This window comes from Panthera onca, chromosome F2 (genome assembly GCF_046562875.1).
Source record: "Panthera onca isolate mPanOnc1 chromosome F2, mPanOnc1 haplotype 2, whole genome shotgun sequence".
Lineage (NCBI taxonomy): Eukaryota > Metazoa > Chordata > Mammalia > Carnivora > Felidae > Panthera > Panthera onca.
The window spans coordinates 78858032-78876300 of NC_138356.1; the positions used below are offsets into that span (position 1 = coordinate 78858032).

At 48.4% G+C, this 18269-nt stretch overlaps 1 protein-coding gene and 1 non-coding gene across 2 annotated transcripts in view; one reads left to right on the forward strand and one right to left on the reverse strand.

The window, feature by feature from the left end:
* The window catches only part of COL22A1 (collagen type XXII alpha 1 chain), a 259389-nt gene that overhangs the window by 34415 nt on the left and 206705 nt on the right, over positions 1-18269 (reverse strand). The window contains exons 47-51 of the mRNA XM_078441921.2: positions 14949-15002; positions 13046-13099; positions 8743-8796; positions 5268-5321; positions 230-283 (exon numbers count right to left, since the gene is read on the reverse strand). Of these exons, the coding sequence (XP_078298047.2) occupies positions 230-283; positions 5268-5321; positions 8743-8796; positions 13046-13099; positions 14949-15002 (270 nt within the window). The remainder of the gene's footprint in view (positions 1-229; positions 284-5267; positions 5322-8742; positions 8797-13045; positions 13100-14948; positions 15003-18269) is intronic.
* TRNAQ-UUG (transfer RNA glutamine (anticodon UUG)) lies at positions 4433-4517 on the forward strand. The gene has a single exon. It is a non-coding gene; the product is annotated as a tRNA-Gln (tRNA).

Sequence of the window (18269 nt, forward strand, 5' to 3'; positions counted from 1 at the left end):
TATGACTTTGGGCCTATCGCTGGACCTCCCTGAGACTCCATTTTCTCAGCTATAAAATGGGGACAGCAGCATTCACCCTGTAAGGTTGTCAGGAGAAGTAAATGAAGTAACACAGAGAAAGTGACTCTGGCTGCACCTGTGTCACAGTAGCTCATCCACAAAGAGCAGCTGTTAACGGAGACATTACTAATTTGGTGCATAAAATGGTAAAAAATTGAGAGTCCCTTACCGGCTCCCCGGGGGGACCTGGTTTTCCACCTCTGCCCTCTTTGCCTTCTTCTCCCTGCAAGAGAAATCAAATTGCTATTGGAGGTTCCGGGAGGGAAGACACAGGCTGCGTTCGGGACACACGCCTAGTGCTGGGCTACAGCCACACTGAACAGCTAAGGGGCCACTTGAACAGACAGAACTGGTTTGACCTCCTGGTTTCTTCCCAACACCACAATTCTGCCTGGGATCTCCCATCCACAGCGCCTGGCACAGAGCGGAAAGGCAAAAACTTGCAATAGCATCATTCTTGGTTCTGTTGATCTGCAGAAGCCCCTACTAGGCATGTCATGAAGACAACCTTGGGACACCACAGCGTCATGTCTGGGCCTCCGGGATTGAATGCAGCAAGGAGTGGGCAAGGATGCAGCTTCTGATGGAGACACTGGGGACACTGGACAGATACAGGGCAGCACGGGACACACGGGGACTCAGGGAGCCAACACAGATTACGTGTGGGTTACGAACAGCTGTGAACACTTGGCGTTTCTCTCCGTGAGATCCAGCTGGGATTCCCTCCCCATGGCCAGCCTCCTTGCCCTAAGGAGGTCACTAGAAGCCTGAGGTTTCCCTAAGAGACCGTTGTTCAAGTCTCTGCAAACGGGAAAGAGAATTCTGTACAATGACGACGACATCACACAGACTTAGGTTCCAATCCTGGACCACCTGGACTGGGGGTGAGCGTGGGGGTCTGGGGAAGGAAAGCAACCAGGCAGCAGGGCAGAGGGGAAACTGAGTCAACCCAGGCAAGGTCTGAATCCTTCTTGCACTACTAGGCACCTGGTCTTGGGCAAATTATCGATATCCTCAGCCCCTCAGTGCCCTGCTCCTAAAAAGAGATGGCAAGTGTGCTCCACAGAGTTACCAGGTGGTCAGAACGGAAGCTCCTGCCCATGAGGCAGAACTAACCCAGCATCGACAGGTGGCCCCCGCACTGGGGCTGTCTCTGCTGCTGTAGGCATTCAGGACACCGGGCATTGTTCCTCATCAGTGCCTTCAACATCAGTGGCCTGGCAGCAGGGGAAGCCATCAGTGGCCTGGTACCTTGGGAAGCCACCGTGGACTGGAATCTAAGTTTTATGGCCATCCAGGGCGCTGGTGCAATGCTCAACCGACACCTGTAACCCTTTCCGAATGCTGCTCCTGGCATAACCAGGTTAACCAGGGAAACCAGCAGTGCTGCTGTGCAAGCCGGGCCGTACTGGTCCTCTTTTCAATCAAGAGTTTTCCAGAAAGCACTTTTCTCCATGCATGCAGCAGCAGGGGGGAGGTCAAGAGACACGTGCGTGGGAGAGGAAGCCAATCACAGGAGGAAGCGCGGCCAGGCAGGAGACCTGTAGACTCTGGCTGGAGACCCCGAGGACCCCCCGGGGGCAAAGGCACGATGTGTGGGAGCAGCACGAGTGCCACATGGGGAAATGCAGAGGAGGGCTGTGTGTGGCCCACGGATCGTCTGAGAAGGAAAGGTGGCTTTCCGAGAGAGAGAAGCTGCCTCAGACAGACCTGCTGAGCGGCCCGTTAATGTCTCCGAACCTGCTTCTGCACCTTCAGTAAATTAAAGAGATGCTCCCCGACTGCAGGGGGAGGAATACGAAGGGTCTTTCTGGCACAGAGGGGTGCCTAATAAATGGTGAGGTTTGTGGCTCTCCTTCCCAGAAGCGACCGTTGGTGCCCAGTGAGTGTTAGCAAAGTCACAGTGCGCCCCCCATGGCCCTGGCCAGAAGCAGAAGCCACTTCCTAACACTTAGTCTTTCTTTTTAAAAAAATGTGTTTATTTTTTAGAGAGAGAGAGCAACAGGGGAGGGGCAGAGAGAGAGGGAGATGCAGAATCCGAAGCAGGCTTCAGGCTCCCAGCTGTCAGCAAAGAGCCTGACACGGGCTCAAACCCATGAACTGTGAGATCATGACCTGAGCCGAAGTCGGACGCTTAACCGACTGAGCCCCCCAGGTGCCCCTAACACTTAATATTTCTTCTAGCCAGTTCCTGTACGTAAATACATCCATGTCTCTTATACGTTCCTCCTTCTACCTTCTTCCTGACCCCTCTCGTCCTTCTCAGCCTTGACTACTTGACCTTGAACACTCGCCTCGAGTGTCCCCTCCACAGACATCCCTCCAGGTCTGGCTTGGGTGTCCACTATGGGCCCCTGGGCCCCCCTCTACCTACCACATAGCACAGCATGCTCTGTGTCAATGGTTTCATCCTCTTCTGTTTGGCTTCTCCACGAGACCCCGGGCCACATACTGGCGGGGACCATGGCTGGGTCTGTCTTGTTCCTTGAATTCTGGCCTAGGTCAGCCCAGATCTAGGAAGCACTACTTGGCGCTGTGCTGGGGACAGAGATGGATGGATGTGTGTGGCTGCATCTGTGTTGTGATGGCGTAGGGGGCTGAGTGCTCCTGGAGCACTGCTCAGATTTCTACCGAAGCCCCTGGGGAGGCTCAGGGCGCCTCCCAGAGAAAAGGACGTCCAGTCCAGACCTCAGCATGAGCTGCTGAGAGGGCCCACGGGCAAAGGGTACATATGTTATAACATGCGGAAAGCTCTTTGCACAGAGCCCATCAGGGGGTGTGCACCGTGCACATGAAAGCTATGAGGATTCTTTTTTTGTTTGTTTTAATGTTTATTTGGAGAGAGAGAGAGCGCGAGCAGGGGACAGGCAGACAGAGAGAGAGAGGGAGAAAGAATCCCAAGCAGGCTCCCGGTTGTCAGCAGAGAGCCCGACGCGGGGCTCGAACTCATGAACCATGAGATCATGACCTGAGATGAAATCAAGAGTCGGACGCCTAACTGACTGAGCCAGCCAGGTGCCCCGAAGCTACGATGATACTTATCCTCCAGGCAGAGGGAGAGGAAGTGTTTCTGACACAGGAATGATACAGAAGAGGCAAAGGCATTCAGAGTGGCTGGGGTGGGGGATGGGGTGAGAGAGAGGAAGCCATTCCCGAGGCTGCAGGGATAGCATGTGCCCAGGCTTGGCTTATGTCTGAGAGACAGGACCCTCCCCTGGAAGGGACGACAGGGTGGAGGGGCTAAGGGGACATTATTAAGAAAATGGTGAAGTCAACACCGGAAGCCATGCCTCTCTCCTCCAGTATGCTAGGGCTGTGGTGATAAGGGCTTGGCACAAAAGCCAGACCAGGATTTTCTCTCCTTAGCTTCACCATTGCTAGAATTGAATCGGTCAGTACCTTCCAGCTGCCAGGACAGGCTAGGCTGCAGGGCCGCAGTGTAGACCAACAGGGGTTTCTCAACCCAGCACATCTTTTAAGATCTGTGTGCCCTGCACACGTTACTTAACCCCAGGGTCACATGGCTGCAGGGAGAGCTGACAGTGGTGCCTGGGAAATGTGTCTTTGACCAGTGGAGTCACTTCTCAGATACTTGAGGAGGGAGGGCTCTGAGAGAGCAGTTCATTCATCCATGTGTTTCTTTAAGTAGTATTTGCTGGGTGTTCACTATGTGTGGGAAGCCAAAGCCTGGTCTTCTAGAACCCACAGCCTAGAGCAAAACCCCATGATTAGCAGGGACTTTTCTGTTAGATTTCCATATCTAGCAAACAGTGGGTGCCTAAGTAGACTCTGCCGAATGAGCAAATAAGTTAATGAACATTGGAGTAAGGGGTCACTAATGAAACCATTATACAAATAAAGATGTGATTACTGCTGAGATAGTCCCTCACAAGGAAAGGAAAAGAGACTAGGAGAGACTGCCCCAGCCTAGGGGGTGCAGAGAAAACTTCCAGGGGGTGATGCCTGAGATGGGATGCAAAAGAGCAAAGGCAAAAGCAGCTGGTGCAAGAGGTAAGGAAGAGGCATTGTGGGTAGACAGAAATGCATGGGCAAAGGCCCTGTGGTCTGGAAAAGAGGATGCAGAACATTCTACGAACCAAAAGGAAGCCAGTGTGGCTGCAATAAAACAATACAGTATGCAGGGCTGGGGTCGGGGGCTGTGGCCAGTAGAGGCCCCAGCAGCAGGCACGGGCCAGACCACCAACTCCACAGGGATGCGTTCTCAATGGAGGAGGCAGCATATGATCTCTCTGGACCAGCCTTACTAACTAACTAGAGAGCTCAACCCTATTGAGAAGTATATTAAATTTAAAAGTCCAGAACAGTATTCATAGAAAGTAATTTGGCAGTGTGTATCAAGACCCTCAGGGGCGCCTGGGTGGCTCAGTTGGTTAAGCGTCTGACTTTGGCTCAGGTCCTGATCTCAAGGCTTGTGGGTTCGAGCCCCGCGTCAGGCTCTGTGCTGATAGCTTAGAGCCTGGAGCCTGCTTTGGATTCTGTCTCCCTCTCTCTCTGCCCTCCCCCACTCACTCTGTCTCTCTCTCTCAAAAATAAATATTAAAAAAAATAAAGAACCTCAGATATTATTACACCTGACAAGTGAACCTCACTTTTGAGGGCCATTAGGTAGAAAAGTGCCCTGCATGCAAAATAGCTTAATATAGTTTAAAAAAAAATAACGATAAGATTTATGAGGCAACAGAGGAATGATCATATATATTATGGTACATGCGTTGGGTAGAGTGTATATAAAATTTAATGAGTGTATGAACAGTTAATACCAGTGTAGAAAATAAGAAGTGTTTATTTTATCATAAATAGTTCATTATCACAGTTGTGCGCGCGTGTGTGTGTGTGTGTGAGACAGAGATCTTAACCGTGGATACACACGTATGCGTGTGTGGAGAGAGATAAAAACATCATCTACACAAATCAACAACAACAGTGCATACTGCATAGAAGAATGAGGTTAAGACTGACCCCACCAAAAATGTACTTACTTGGCTTTGGTTAGTGATTCTCCTTCTCATTTTCTGTAATACTCGAAACTCCCCCAGTGACCATGTCTTACCTAAACAGTGGTGCAGTATGTTTTGGTTTGCTCATTTTTGTAGCAGAGAAACCAGGTTTTTGGTTTTTTGGTCTCATTGTGTGTGTGTGTGTGTGTGTGTGTGTGTGTGTGTGTGTGTGTGTTTAATCTCACTTACCGGGATTCCGGGTAACCCAGATGGGCCTTCGGGGCCAGGAGGACCTTCTTTCCCCTGAAGGATGCAAGACACAAAAACACCATTAGATCTCTCAGACTGGCTTTTCTGGAAGGAAACGATCTCACACAGAACTGCCCTCACGGGCTGGCAGGCGTCTTCGGTGAGAAGCGAAGTGCTTGCCAGGCATTGCCTGCCCCACAGCAGGGAGGCGCCCTGGGCAGAGCACATCACGGCAGGTGCATGTGCACACAGGGAAGCTTTCCAGCACGTTACATGGACTCAGGGGGACTGAAGATGGAAATGCCTGGTGGGCAGAAGATGCTTGGGGTCCACAAGACTTGGGTCCAACCCCAGCTCTGTACTTTATCTTCAACACTGCCTGAGGGCCAAACCCTCACCACGCAGCACCACAGCTCCTGACCACAGCTCTTGACCTTGTTGGGCACACGGGATCCAACACAAGCAAAAAGCCGGCCTGGGGCTAAACAGATGGTTTGGTGTCACCATCCCCTCGTCTGGAGGCTCCTAAACTTCCTACCAAGTTTATAGCTGGTGTTTTGAAAGACTGTGTTTACCAAATTGCCTTAATTCATACTTCATTTTCCATTTTATTCGCCAGACACACATCACTGCCAAACACAGCTTCTCAATCAGATGAAGTCATCAATGCTATCATTTCTATCTGGATGAGTGTTCTTCTGTCACCTGTGTCTCTAATTAAGAGGCCCCAACGCCTTTATAATCTCCGGCCACTGTTTCTTTTGAAGTGGTAAAATGCTGATGTCAGGTTTTACATTCTAATCCACCTGCCACACAAAATGAGGTATCCTTAAGGCTTGTGATGTTAGCTTCTTGGACGAAAACCAAAGGCGAAGATATTTTGATATTTAATTCAGATTTATACAGATTTTATAAACAAAGTGGATTTTTTTTTTTTGTCAACTTGGAACAAAGACTCAGCATCATTAGGGATTTTTAAATACTGATAATGGAGCTCACTGGATTCCTTCCTGAAAGTCTGTTTTTCCAAAGACCCTAGTAGGGAGCCACTACTGGAATTAGCAAAACTCCAGCCCTCGCTGCTTTTGCAAATAAAGTTGTATCAGCACACAGTGGAACCTTTTCGTTGACCTACTGTGCATGACGACTTCATCTTATCACAGCGGTGCTGAATATTTGCGACAGAGACCACGTGGCCCACGAAGACTAAAATATTTACTATTTCGGGCTTTTTTAACCCCATGATGTGAGCTGAAGATACACAAGAGGTCAGCTTGGTCCTAATCCTGTTTGTATTGTGCAAGCTGTGCTTTGCTGTGGAAATTACACAGTTTTGTAATGCTTTTTTATTTATTTTCAAGTGAGAGAGAGAGCGAGCTTGAGTGGGGGAGGAGCAGAGAGAGAGGGAGACACAGAATCTGAAGCAGCCTCCAGGCTCTGAGTTGTCCACACAGAGACTGACGCAGGGCTCGAACTCATGAACCACGAGATGATGGCCCGAGCCGAAGTCGGACACTTAACCGACTGAGCCACCCAGGTGCCCCAGGAAAGAATCTTAAGCAGGCTCCACGCTCAGCATGGAGCCCGACGCGGGGCTCGAATTTGTGAACTGCAAGATCATGACCTGAGCCAAAGTCAAACAGTTAACCCACTGAGCCACCCAGGCACCCTGGAAATTACATAATTATTCATTAGGTAACCCAACTAAATGTAGGTGGAAAAAGAAAAAGAATGATCTTTAAGTTAAGACTTTATTTTACAAAGATGACTCACTATCTAGATGGCTGTAACGAGATAGCTATAAAAGATTAGGAAAAAAAATACCCTAACGATCTAGGATTCTGCATTCAAATTGCTTCACAGGTGGTGTTACATTCTCAAACCACTTTTTCAAGAAGCAGCAAACAGTAAGTGGGTAGATGTTCTTTTTACAAGAATAACGACAAGAGACTCCACTAGGGGACCCAAAATCGAAGTAAGGCCTTCCTTCTACGTCAAAAAGATTGGCAAATGGTTTATATGTTTCATTTCAAAATATAATGGAAATATTTTCAGTTTGTATCTTTTTTTATTATGTCCCATTTAGCTTTTTAAATTTTTTTTTTAACCTACCAATACTCATTGTTTATGCTAAGAAAACTCAGAGCATACTCTGGTTTGATGTATACGGTGAAATATCGGGACCCCAGGCAGCTTCAAGCACAGCCATCGCTTGCCACAGGGTCCCATGGCAGAATCGATGTCTTACTCAATACAGTTTAGCTCCGAGGTAGGTGAGATTCACATCTGGGCTGTATCTTCCTCTCCTGGGGCAAACAGTCTGTGTTTGTCGGGGAGATCTTTTGGTGTCCGAGAATCGGTGCAAAGCTGCCTGCGGTAGGTTTTATATTCCCTTCCACCTGGGACTTCTAGGGGGGCAGCTTCAAGAGGACTGGCCAGATGGTGAACAAAAGCCGATCTATGCGGCTGTTAGTTTTGGATCCCAACACCCCCGCAGCCCCCAGCCCGGCCATCCCCCACAGCGGGTCAGAGTCGAATGGCAGAAGGACACTGAATCGGGAGTTTCCAAAGTGACTTAACTCCCAACTTGGACATTAATTACCTGTGTGTCCTTGGACTAGTAACCCAAACCCACTGGGCTTTGCCCTCCTCCTCCCAGCAGGGGGTTAGGACGAGCTGTCCTAACTGATCCCTCAAGAGCTCCTGGCATCAGAGCCCAGAGATGCCAGGGGAGGGCTGACCTGCCTGCGAGCCAGCTTGGGATGCCAGGCAGAGTCCTGTGTGACTCCCCTCTCTGACTTCTCGCTCCTCTTTGGGGCGGTTGGATAACAGGAGCTACTCCTGTCCAACGTGCCTCCTGAAATATACCGTAGCCTCAGGGCGGGTTGGCTCAAGCCTTTACCCTCCCCAGTGCCTGTTCAGAAGAGAACCACACCCACAGGGCCTGTGTGAGCTGGTTGTAAACCAGACTCTGGAATCCTGGATTGCCAGGCCATTCATCCAAACCTATTTTATTTTATTTTTTTATTTTATTTCACTTTAATTTTATTATTCTATTTCTTAAATTTTTTTAACGTTTTTCTACTTATTTTTGAGAACAGAGCATGAACAGGGGAAGGGGCAGAGAGAGAGGGAGACACAGAATCCGAAGTAGGCTCCAGGCTCTGAGCTGTCAGCACAGAGTCCGACGCGGGACTTGAACCCATGAACCTCAAGATCATGACCTGAGCTGAAGTTGGACGCTTAGCCAACTGAACCACCCAAGTGCTCCAAAACGTTTATGTCAGAGGCAAGAAACCACGGTCCCAATGGGAAGCAAACAACTCCCCTCCCCCACAATTTCATTGCAAGACTGTGAATACTCAGCATGAGGAGCCACGGAGGCAGAGGGAGGACCAGGACCAGGCCTGTGAACACCTGGGTTCTGGGAAGCCCAAACAGACTCAGGGCAGGTCCGGTCTGCTGAGGAACTTACCGGCGGCCCTTGGATCCCTGGAGGTCCAGCGGCCCCAGCAACGCCATCCGCTCCCTAAGGACGACAGAGCAGGGAGTCAGTTTGCTGTGAAGATCTCAACAGAGATGGTTGGTGCCTCTTTGTGCACGAAGCAGTGCACAGAGGGTGGGTCCCGAGCCCCTCCCTGGCTGCCAGAACCACAGGTGCTCCTGGGAGCCTCCACCTCCCCCAGCACGCTGGTCTGGTCTCTGGGAACACAAAGATGTCAGGGGAACAGCAGCCGTGGGGCAGGAAGGACCAGAGTAGTCGCCAGCCAGCCGGCCTCCCCGGCAACAGCAAACTGTCTCACTTCAGAGTGGACGCCTCCGGCTAACATCAGGGGACATTTGGGGACAGAAGGCAAGAAGGAACAAGTGGATTTATCTTCGAGGCTAATAAGGAGGGTGTTTTTGGTTGTGCCAACCCAGAGATGAGAAGTGCATGGAACCATGAAAGAGGAGTTCTACGCACGTAAGTGAGTGCAGCAGGGTGAGTCCGCTCAGCTCCCTCCCCTGCTGCTCCCCCTGCGTGAAATCCAGTCCCCCAAGGCTCAGAGCGCACAGCCTGCCCTCGTCCTCATCCCGGCTCAGTGAGAAATTATCCACCTCCCAAATCCAAACTCCAAAGCGCCTGCCCCTCCTAACACCTTCATTTTCCTCCATAGCCTTTATCGCCATCTGCCACCCTAGTGTTTGTTGATGATTTCCTTTACTGGGAACTAAAACATTGCCTCAGAGATAGCGGGCACTCAATATTTCTTGAATGAATGAATGAATGAATGAATGAATGAAATCTGGGCTGGCTGGCAGATGAGACACAGATTCTTTTTTTTTTTTTTTTAATTTTTATTTATTTATTTTGAGAGAGAGAACTCACAGGGGAGAGGGACAGAGCGGGAGAGAGAGAGAATCCCAAGCAGGCCCCATGCTCAGTGTGCAGCCCAACACGGGGAGTGATCCCATGACCCTGGGATCATGACCTGAGCTGAAACCAAGAGTTGGAAGCTCAACCAACTGAGCCCCCCAGATGGTCCAAGGGGACAGATTGTTTAGACTAACGAATACACTGCTTCTTTCTAGCTTTGGTCAAGGGGTATACGATTCCCATCTTCAGCTTCCTTGTCAGTGAAAGGGTAGAAGTGATATTATTGTCCGGGCTGTGAGGAGGGGAGCAGGAAATGAGGCAGTGCTTGCAGTGTGCTTAGCACAGAATAGAAGGTATCAGTTGGGGTGCACCCTCTCAGCACCAGCGTCCCTGGGTCCATGTCCTGGCTCTCCACATTACTCTACTCCTCTGTGCCTATCAGTTCCTCTGTAAACTGGAGAAAAACAGCTCCTGTTTCAGCTGAGTTGTTGAGAGAATTGACAAAGTTAATACATATCAGGAGTTAGTCAGCATCGGCACGTACTAAGGCTCTCCATAAAGGGCTCTCCGTTATCATAAGCACAGATGACAGCGGTACGTCTACTGGCCAGCCCACGACCAGGAACATGGCGGATACTAACTAAATACGGGAGGACAAACACACAAGCTCTTGCAGTCTTACTGATACCTTTCCAGCGATCTTTAGTGTTTTTTTTTTTACATAAACTTGTAGGAAGCCCATATCATACCAAGTCCTGGCCAAATTCTAGCGCTACAGAAACAGCTACATGGTGGGCCTCAAGGAAGTCTGGTACAGCTGCAGAAGATAGGTGTTGTTTCCCATGTCAGACAAATTCCCGGGGACAAGACGCAGTCAGATTTTTCCCCACCTCTTCCACCAGGTAAGGACCCAGTATATGTTCACGAAATAAAGGGATATTGATAATATTTGAACAAAGAGCCTAAGGTTCGTGGTTCTCTGGCTGGGACGCTACAGGGAAATGACACGTCTAGTCGAAACCTAATAGAACAATGGAGTTTCTACTACAAATCAGGATTCTTCCGTATCATTTTGACAAAAACTTCTAGCATCCTCTACTCTGGAACCTAGCTAAGTTGGAATTAAGTTCCATATGGCAGTTGGGGTTAAGGGTTTCATCTGAAAGTAGGCCAACTGAGCACCAGGAAGTAAACTCTGAGGAGCCTTGTCTGTTTGGTTTCCACATCCCTGGTTCCAGGGTCTGACATATAAGCACTCGAAGAAACAATACAATGACCAGGAGGGTTTCCTGCTCTCGAGTTGCTACAGAATGACTGGGCACTGACCCCAAATGGGCAGCTCACCAGGATCCACTCCCAAAGGTGATTAACAGTCCAGGGCACAGCACAAAGTAGATGCTCAGGAAACATCCACCGAGTGAACTGAAGAACACATCGGTCAGTTGGAGGCAGACCAGCTGCCGTCTGATTGTGACTGTCTCTGAACATTTTTTTTAATGTTTCTTTTTGAGAGACAGAGCGTGAGTGGGAGTGGGGCAGAGAGAGAGGGAGACGCAGAATCCAAAGCAGGCTACAGGCTCTGAGACATCAGCACAGAGCCTGACGCAGGGCTCGAACCCACAAACCGTGAGATCATGACCTGACCTAAAGTCAGATGCTTAGCTGACTCAGCCACCCTCTGATGGTGGCTGTTTCTGAATCTCAGATGCATCATCTTGCATGAGAATGATAAGCCAGGAGCCCTTTCCTAGAGTTGTCAAAGAACAATTTCCAGTGGGAGGAGCACATGGTTTCATTTGCAAGGGGGGTGGGGGGGGGAGACGTGTTATAGGCTTTGAATGACCAGGGTGGGGTGGGAGTGGGGCTTTCCCTCAGCACTTACTCTGGGGCCCTCTCAGCTATTAGGTTACACAGGGAAGGTACAGCCTTTATGATATGGGAAGTGTAATATAAAATTATTTCCTTCTCAAATGTCCCTCCTCAATTCAATGCCAATGTCTCTCCCCATTACCTATGACATTGCTACCTTGATCATTTTTAATTCTTGTGCCTGACTGCCAGATGCCACAAAATCCAATAACATATTCAAACACGATGCAAAGGGATCTCTTAAGTGAAATTATTCATCTGAAGAAAATGCAGAATTTTGTGAACTTCAATGATAGTAAACTCAGAGATCCCCTGCAAGGTCATTCACGTGCTCACTGCAGAGAGGCAGCAGTGAGGCATTAAGTCTGAGAAACTGAAAAGGATGGTAACGGCACCTACCCTGGGCAGGGGGCAGGTGGGAAGTAAGCCGAGTATCAGAGATTTAAGGTAGGCTCTCTAGTAAACTGGGAAAGCTTGAATACTTTTGTAGCTAATTTACTTTCTATGAGTTTGCTGGAAAAGTTGATTCTGAAGTGAAAGATGTGGTTTCATGCTCTCATGATTTTATTGAAAAAAAATGCATTTAAAACAACCTAATTTGGGTCGCCTGGGTGTCTCAGTCGGTTAAGTGTCTGACTTCGGCTCAGGTCATGATTTCACAGCCCATGGCTTTAAGCCCCATGTTGGGCTCTGTGCTGACAGCTCAGAGCCTGGAGCCTGCTTCAGATTCTGTGTCTCCCTCTCTCTGCCCCTCCCCTGCTCACATTCTGTCTCTGTCTCTCTCTCAAAAATGAATAAACATTAAAAAAAATTTTTTTTAAAGAAAACGGTCATACTGAATAATACTAATTATTAGTTGTTATTATTATTGACTCTAGTAAACCCAGGAAAATCTGTGCTTATACAGACACTGTGATTCCCAGAGTCTCTTGCCGTGGGACAGGTTCCTATGGAACAGGGGAATCTGTTTCTACATCTTTTACTTAAGATCCTAACTTTGCAGTGATCTCAGGCCTCCCTTGCCCAAGCTAGATACAGATTAAGAATTAACCAAGCCTGCCCATCCCTGCCAACACCCTCCTGGCCCTTACAAGCACCCTAGCCTCACTGCCCATTGGTGCTACTCATATCACTTGGTCCTCAACCCCAGATGCCTCAGGGACCCACGCTCTCCGGTCAGCCTGAGACACCATTCAGGTGTCAGCCTAGTCCTCAAAGTAAGAGCAATGTCCAACGTGACCCCATCTCCAGGGAGTATGGAAATGCGTTCAAATGTCAAAGCCAGGGGCGCCTGGGTGGCTCAGTCAGTTAAGCGTCCGACTTCGGCTCAGGTCATGATCTCGCAGTCCACGAGTTTGAGCCCCACGTCAGGCTCTGTGCTGACAGCTCAGAGCCTGGAGCCTGCTTCAGATTCTGTGTCTCCCTCTCTCTCTGACCCTCCTCCGTTCATGCTCTGTCTCTGTCTGTCTCAGAAATAAATAAAACGTTAAAAAAAAATTAAAAAAAAAAACGTCAAAGCCAAAAGAGGAGGGGATTCAAAATCATCACTTACCCGTGGCCCAGGGTTCCCGGGGGGTCCCATGAAACCAGGAACTCCAGGATGACCCTAGGGAAACCCAAGAGGCAGTTCTTAACAACGACTCCTAAGAAGCTCTTCACTCTGGCAGCCACCAAACATCAGATGACAATCCAGACTCTAGCTTCTCATTCCGATAACAATTTGGGATAAAGACGCTGGCAACAGAAAGACCTTATTTTTTTTTTAATATATTTTTGGTATTTCCAGAGGTTGAGGAAGTATCTAACAATATTTACAAAACCAAACCTACCCTGAAAGCGGATCTGCTTCACAATAATGTGAAGGAAGATGGTGTGGCTGAAGACACAGGTGAAAACAGAAGCGGCTATAATGGCTACAACATCCTGTGGCTGGGTGGTAGGTCTAAGGGTGGGGGGTCTTCTTACTATGGTTTCTAACAATTTGTGTAGGCTTGAGACACCCCATGATAACAATCTGGAAACAAGTAAATGCATATGCACATGCAACATATGCTCCCAAATGGAAGCTGTTCCGGTTTCTGTTCCGGTATGGCATCTACACTATAATAACGTTGCAGTTACTTTAGGAAAGGGATTCACATCTCCGGGCAGAGAGGAGTCCATGTGTGTTAAAGCAGGAGCTAAGCAAGCTAGAGCGTACTGTGTGTAACATTTAGTTTTAGTAAGACAACGTTTTATAGGATCAAATAAACCACAAACCACCATGGAAGAGACTTCCCTGCCCTCCACCTCTATCTCCTGCTGCTGGAAAACACAAGCTGTAACAGGATAGAATGTACTATATTTGAGGAAAAAAAAAAAGTTAGAGAGGGAGAGAGCCAAACCATAAGAGACTCTTAAAAACTGAGAATAAACTGAGGGTTGATGGGGGGTGGGAGGGAGGGGAGGGAGGGTGATGGGCATTGAGGAGGGCAGCCGTTGGAAGGAGCACTGGCTGTTGTATGGAAACCAATTTGACAATAAATTTCATATTAAAAAAAAAAAAAGGAAAATTCACTATGGCAAGAGTAATCTGGACACGTTTTGTTTTTCCAAATACAGATGGAATTTTAGCTAAGTACGTCATTCAGACCTTGAGCATAGCTAGCTCTTACCTCACTGCCTCTGGAGTACCTGCTCACCTGCCTCACCTTCTCACTGAACAGAAAGCCCTGTGAGGTCAGGGATTTGTCCTTACGCACCATGCATCTCAGAGCCTGGGGCTGTGTCCGGCATGCAGCTGGTTGACAAGGAGGACCGATGGAGAGATGCACAGAGGAGTGATGGGGGGAGCACAGGGGCAAGAGAGGAAAAGGAGAAGGGAAGAGTGACAGAAGCAAAGCAGGAGAAGGTAGCCAGCTTAAATGGCAGAAAGGCTGCTGGAGGCTGGGGAGCTGGGACTGCAGAATCGGTGACCCTGGATAAAAGATGACGGGGCTGCCGTGTTTGAATCCGCAGAAAGAGGGGTTTCTGTTGTCACGGGTGCTACCTTACAATGCACTCGGACACGTGGTCCAGCGGGGCTGGCTGGGCACTGAGTGCAGAGGGGCATCCGGGGAGGATTTCAACTAGCACCGTGAGTTACACAAGAGGCACCTGAGGAATGATGGGGGTGGGAGGAAAGAAGGGGGCATGTTGTAATGGGTGACTACCATTTCAGTAAACAAAAAGCTCTAAAGGTAAGAGGGTTCAGTAAAACCAAATGAAACCAGAAAAGGCAATATCTTCAGATAATTGGGGAAGGGGAATATCACCATGAACCAGAGGAATCAATTTGGAAACCATGAAAATGTGGTTTAAAAAAATCCTGCTGCAGGCAAGGAAGATCCAAGCAGTGATGTCAGAAACGGCAGAATGAAATTTATCTAGGAAGAACAGTGATACCTCTCCAGGTTCATTATAAAGTAAGTTCTTACCTGGTCACCTTTCTGTCCAGCTTCCCCAGCTGCACCACGCTCTCCTTTACTTCCCTTGGGAGAAAAAGAAAAAAGAAAGAAAATTACAGGAAATTCTGCTAGAACTACATTGCGAAAGAAAAAAGCTCGCATGCATTCGTTCACCCATTCATTCATTCATTCATTCATGTACTCTTTCTTCATCAACTCTTACTAAGTCTGAGCTGTAGGCCAGGCAGGGTATCCACAGAGAGAAGTTAAGGGAGTCTGGTTGAGGAACCGATGGTGGAATGCCTTAATGGGGTTGTGGGGTGCTGGTGGGGGTTACCGAGAGCCCTGTATGTTTACCCCTCGAACCTGGATGGAGCTGCAGGCACCGGAAACCATTAGAAGGAGCCGTGACTATCCTCGGTTTCCAGAGGGCTCCCTGACCCAGTGTGGGGTGGTTGGAAGGGCCAGCATGAAGAGAGGAGGGGAGGTCAGGAGGAAACTGGGGTGTGAGGATGTCGGAGGGGAGAGGCAGAATCAGCAGGGTCTGGGGGCCCTGCAGAGCAGGTGTAGGGTGGGGAGGAGGGGGAGCTGAGAAGGTGGACAGGGCAGCAGTGTCCACAGTCTGGGGGAGATGGCTGTGCCCATATGTTCCCTCCTTGCTCCTCCCCTTGCTACCTGTGCAACCTCGAGTGGGTCACTTCAACCCCAAACTGTAGGATGTCTTTTTTCTCTATAAAATAGAGAAAATATTGATTGCCTACCCCATGAAATGTTGGGATAATAAAATCAGACGCCTGGGAAGTACAGCATAGAGCTCAGAACACAGCAAGAGCTCAATAAATATTAGTATAATTAGTATTTTGGATTATTTTATACTTGAACTCTGGCTTTGTCATTAGTAAGTCTATCATTAGGCAACTGCTTCAATTGTCTGTCTCCTTATTCCTAAAATAATATTAACACAACCCCTTTGTCATGGGGTTGCTGTGAGCATTAAGTGACCTAAAATCTACACAGTGCATGAGCTAGTGATAAATTCATTGTTAGCTGTCATCTTTCCCGTCATCATCAGCATCAGCATCACCAGTATCACCATCACCATCATCACCATGGTCACTGTCACCATCACCATTATCATTATCCTCACCATCATTATTGTCACTGTCACCATCACCATCATCACCGCCACTGTCATCGTCACTGTGGTCAAGACACTCACAATATGCAACCCAGCAAAAATATTTTTCATAGACTAACCTTGGAAGTAACACTCAAAAGTTCTAATCTCTCTTAACTGTCACATATTTTGGCTTTGCATTTAATGTGGTAACAAATGTATTTCGGTAAAACGTCGTGAAACAAAAACATGTCAGTTCTGTTAAAAGAAGGCATTATGCAGTAAAATAAGTCTTTCACAGTAAGTCAGTCTTGGATCTGGTTCCAGGCCTGTCATATCTTGTTTGTGCATCCTTGAGCAGATCATGTCCCCTCTTTGCTCTGGGTTTGCACATCCAGTAAATAAAGGATGGGGGGGCAGATCAATCTAGGGGAGCCCTTCCAAGTCCAGAGTCCCCCAGTTCACCATGGGTCCAGCCGTGTGGACACACTGTGTCCCACATCAGCAGTTCACCGACGGCTGTAACTACCTCGTAATGCTCCCTGGCCGCCTGCCCGAGGTGCGTTGGGAGCCTTAGGTGAACGAATGCCTGTAGAACGTCAAAGGCCAGTGTGCAGGCGAGAAGAAAAGAGGTTCAAAGGGGAAGAGCATTGTTCCGTCATTTTTACATGTCATTATTTCTACTGCTTTTAAGTGTATAAAGCCAGCACACTGTCTGTATTATAACCTCAATGAAAAGTGATGGAATAGCACACGGCTTCTCTGACATTCAGGACAACTGCCTTAAAAGTAAATGGTTCCTTTTCAAATCCCAGTCCTCAGTCTGGGCTTCAAGTCCCAGCAGTGAAAATGTCAGCAGCTCAAGGATCTCCACAGTTGTCCTTGTCTCCTTCTCCGCTGCAGCTAAGGATCAAAGCATACACAGCCACCCCCACCCCTGACTCACTTCCTTCCAGAAGAGAGGACTGACATTTACCGAGCCTCTACCCGCACCCCCCTCCCCCTACACCAACCCCCCCCCCCACCCCGCATGCTGCCGGGCCCTTCCCACATGAGATCCCATTTTGTGTATTTTTGGTTGGTTTGTTTGTTTACATCCTGAGCTGATGCAAAAAATATTCAACGTGTCTGTGTTATCTAATTTAGGTATTTATTTTTTTAAGTTTCTTAATTTATTTTAAGACAGAGACAGCATGAGGTGGGGAGGGGCTGAGGGAGAGGGAGAAAGAGAAAATCCCAAGCAGGCTCCGCACTGTCAGCGCAGAGCCCGGTGCAGGGCTTGAACTCATGAACCGTGAGAGCCAAAACCAAGAGTAGGACGCTCAACCTGAGCCACCCAGGCTGAGCCACCCAGGCACCCCTGTGTTATGTAACGTGGTCAGTAAGACTACTCTAGGAGGTGGGGGTTATTACCAGAGTGTATAGATTAAAAAAAAATCTGAAGACCAGAGAGCTTAAGTCATTCACCTGAGGTCACACAGCTAATGAAAGGCAAGATTGGGACTCTAATGCAGATCTGTCTGTATTCAAACTGTCTCTCTCTGCCCAAGTTACTTTTCTGGCTATTTTCCTGGGCATGACACCTTGTCCCACGGGTTTTCTAATGTCAAGAACATAGCATCTATAGTCTAGAAGTCTGACTCATCATGCTCCAGGAAACTTTCTAAGCACTGGAGATACAGCAACCAATAAAACAACAACACAGTCCCTGCCCACCTGGACTTTATATTCTAGGGAGATTGCTAGTTCATTACTAGCTCAGTTCTCTTAGATGATCTTTATTCAGAGTCATTGTAAGGGCTTAAATCTCCCCATGAACAGAAGGGAAGAGATTCTCTCCCCAAACCTTTTTCTTAGAGCATTTACTTCAGAAAACTTGTCACTGTGGGGTTCTTTCTCTTTGAAATGTATGTAAATCCTTTTAACAGCTAAATAAGTCCTGCCAGATCTAGGATTCAGAAATGTCTCTCTCAAGGACCTGGCAACCGTCCCTTTGAAATGTAATCAATCATCCAGAAAGAGAGCACTCCCCCCCCTTGGTCTCTGTCTCGAAGCCTCTGTGGGGAAGGGAGCCCAAATGAAAAGTCAGGCACCTTGCTCCCAGTTGCAGAACACTTCCTGTCATTAAGACGGACAGCCCGTTTTTCCTTTCTTTAAAGCTAACACAGACGATCACCGAATTGCCAGGAAAATTTAGGATGAACGTACGTGACACCTGGTGCTATGAAGTCCTC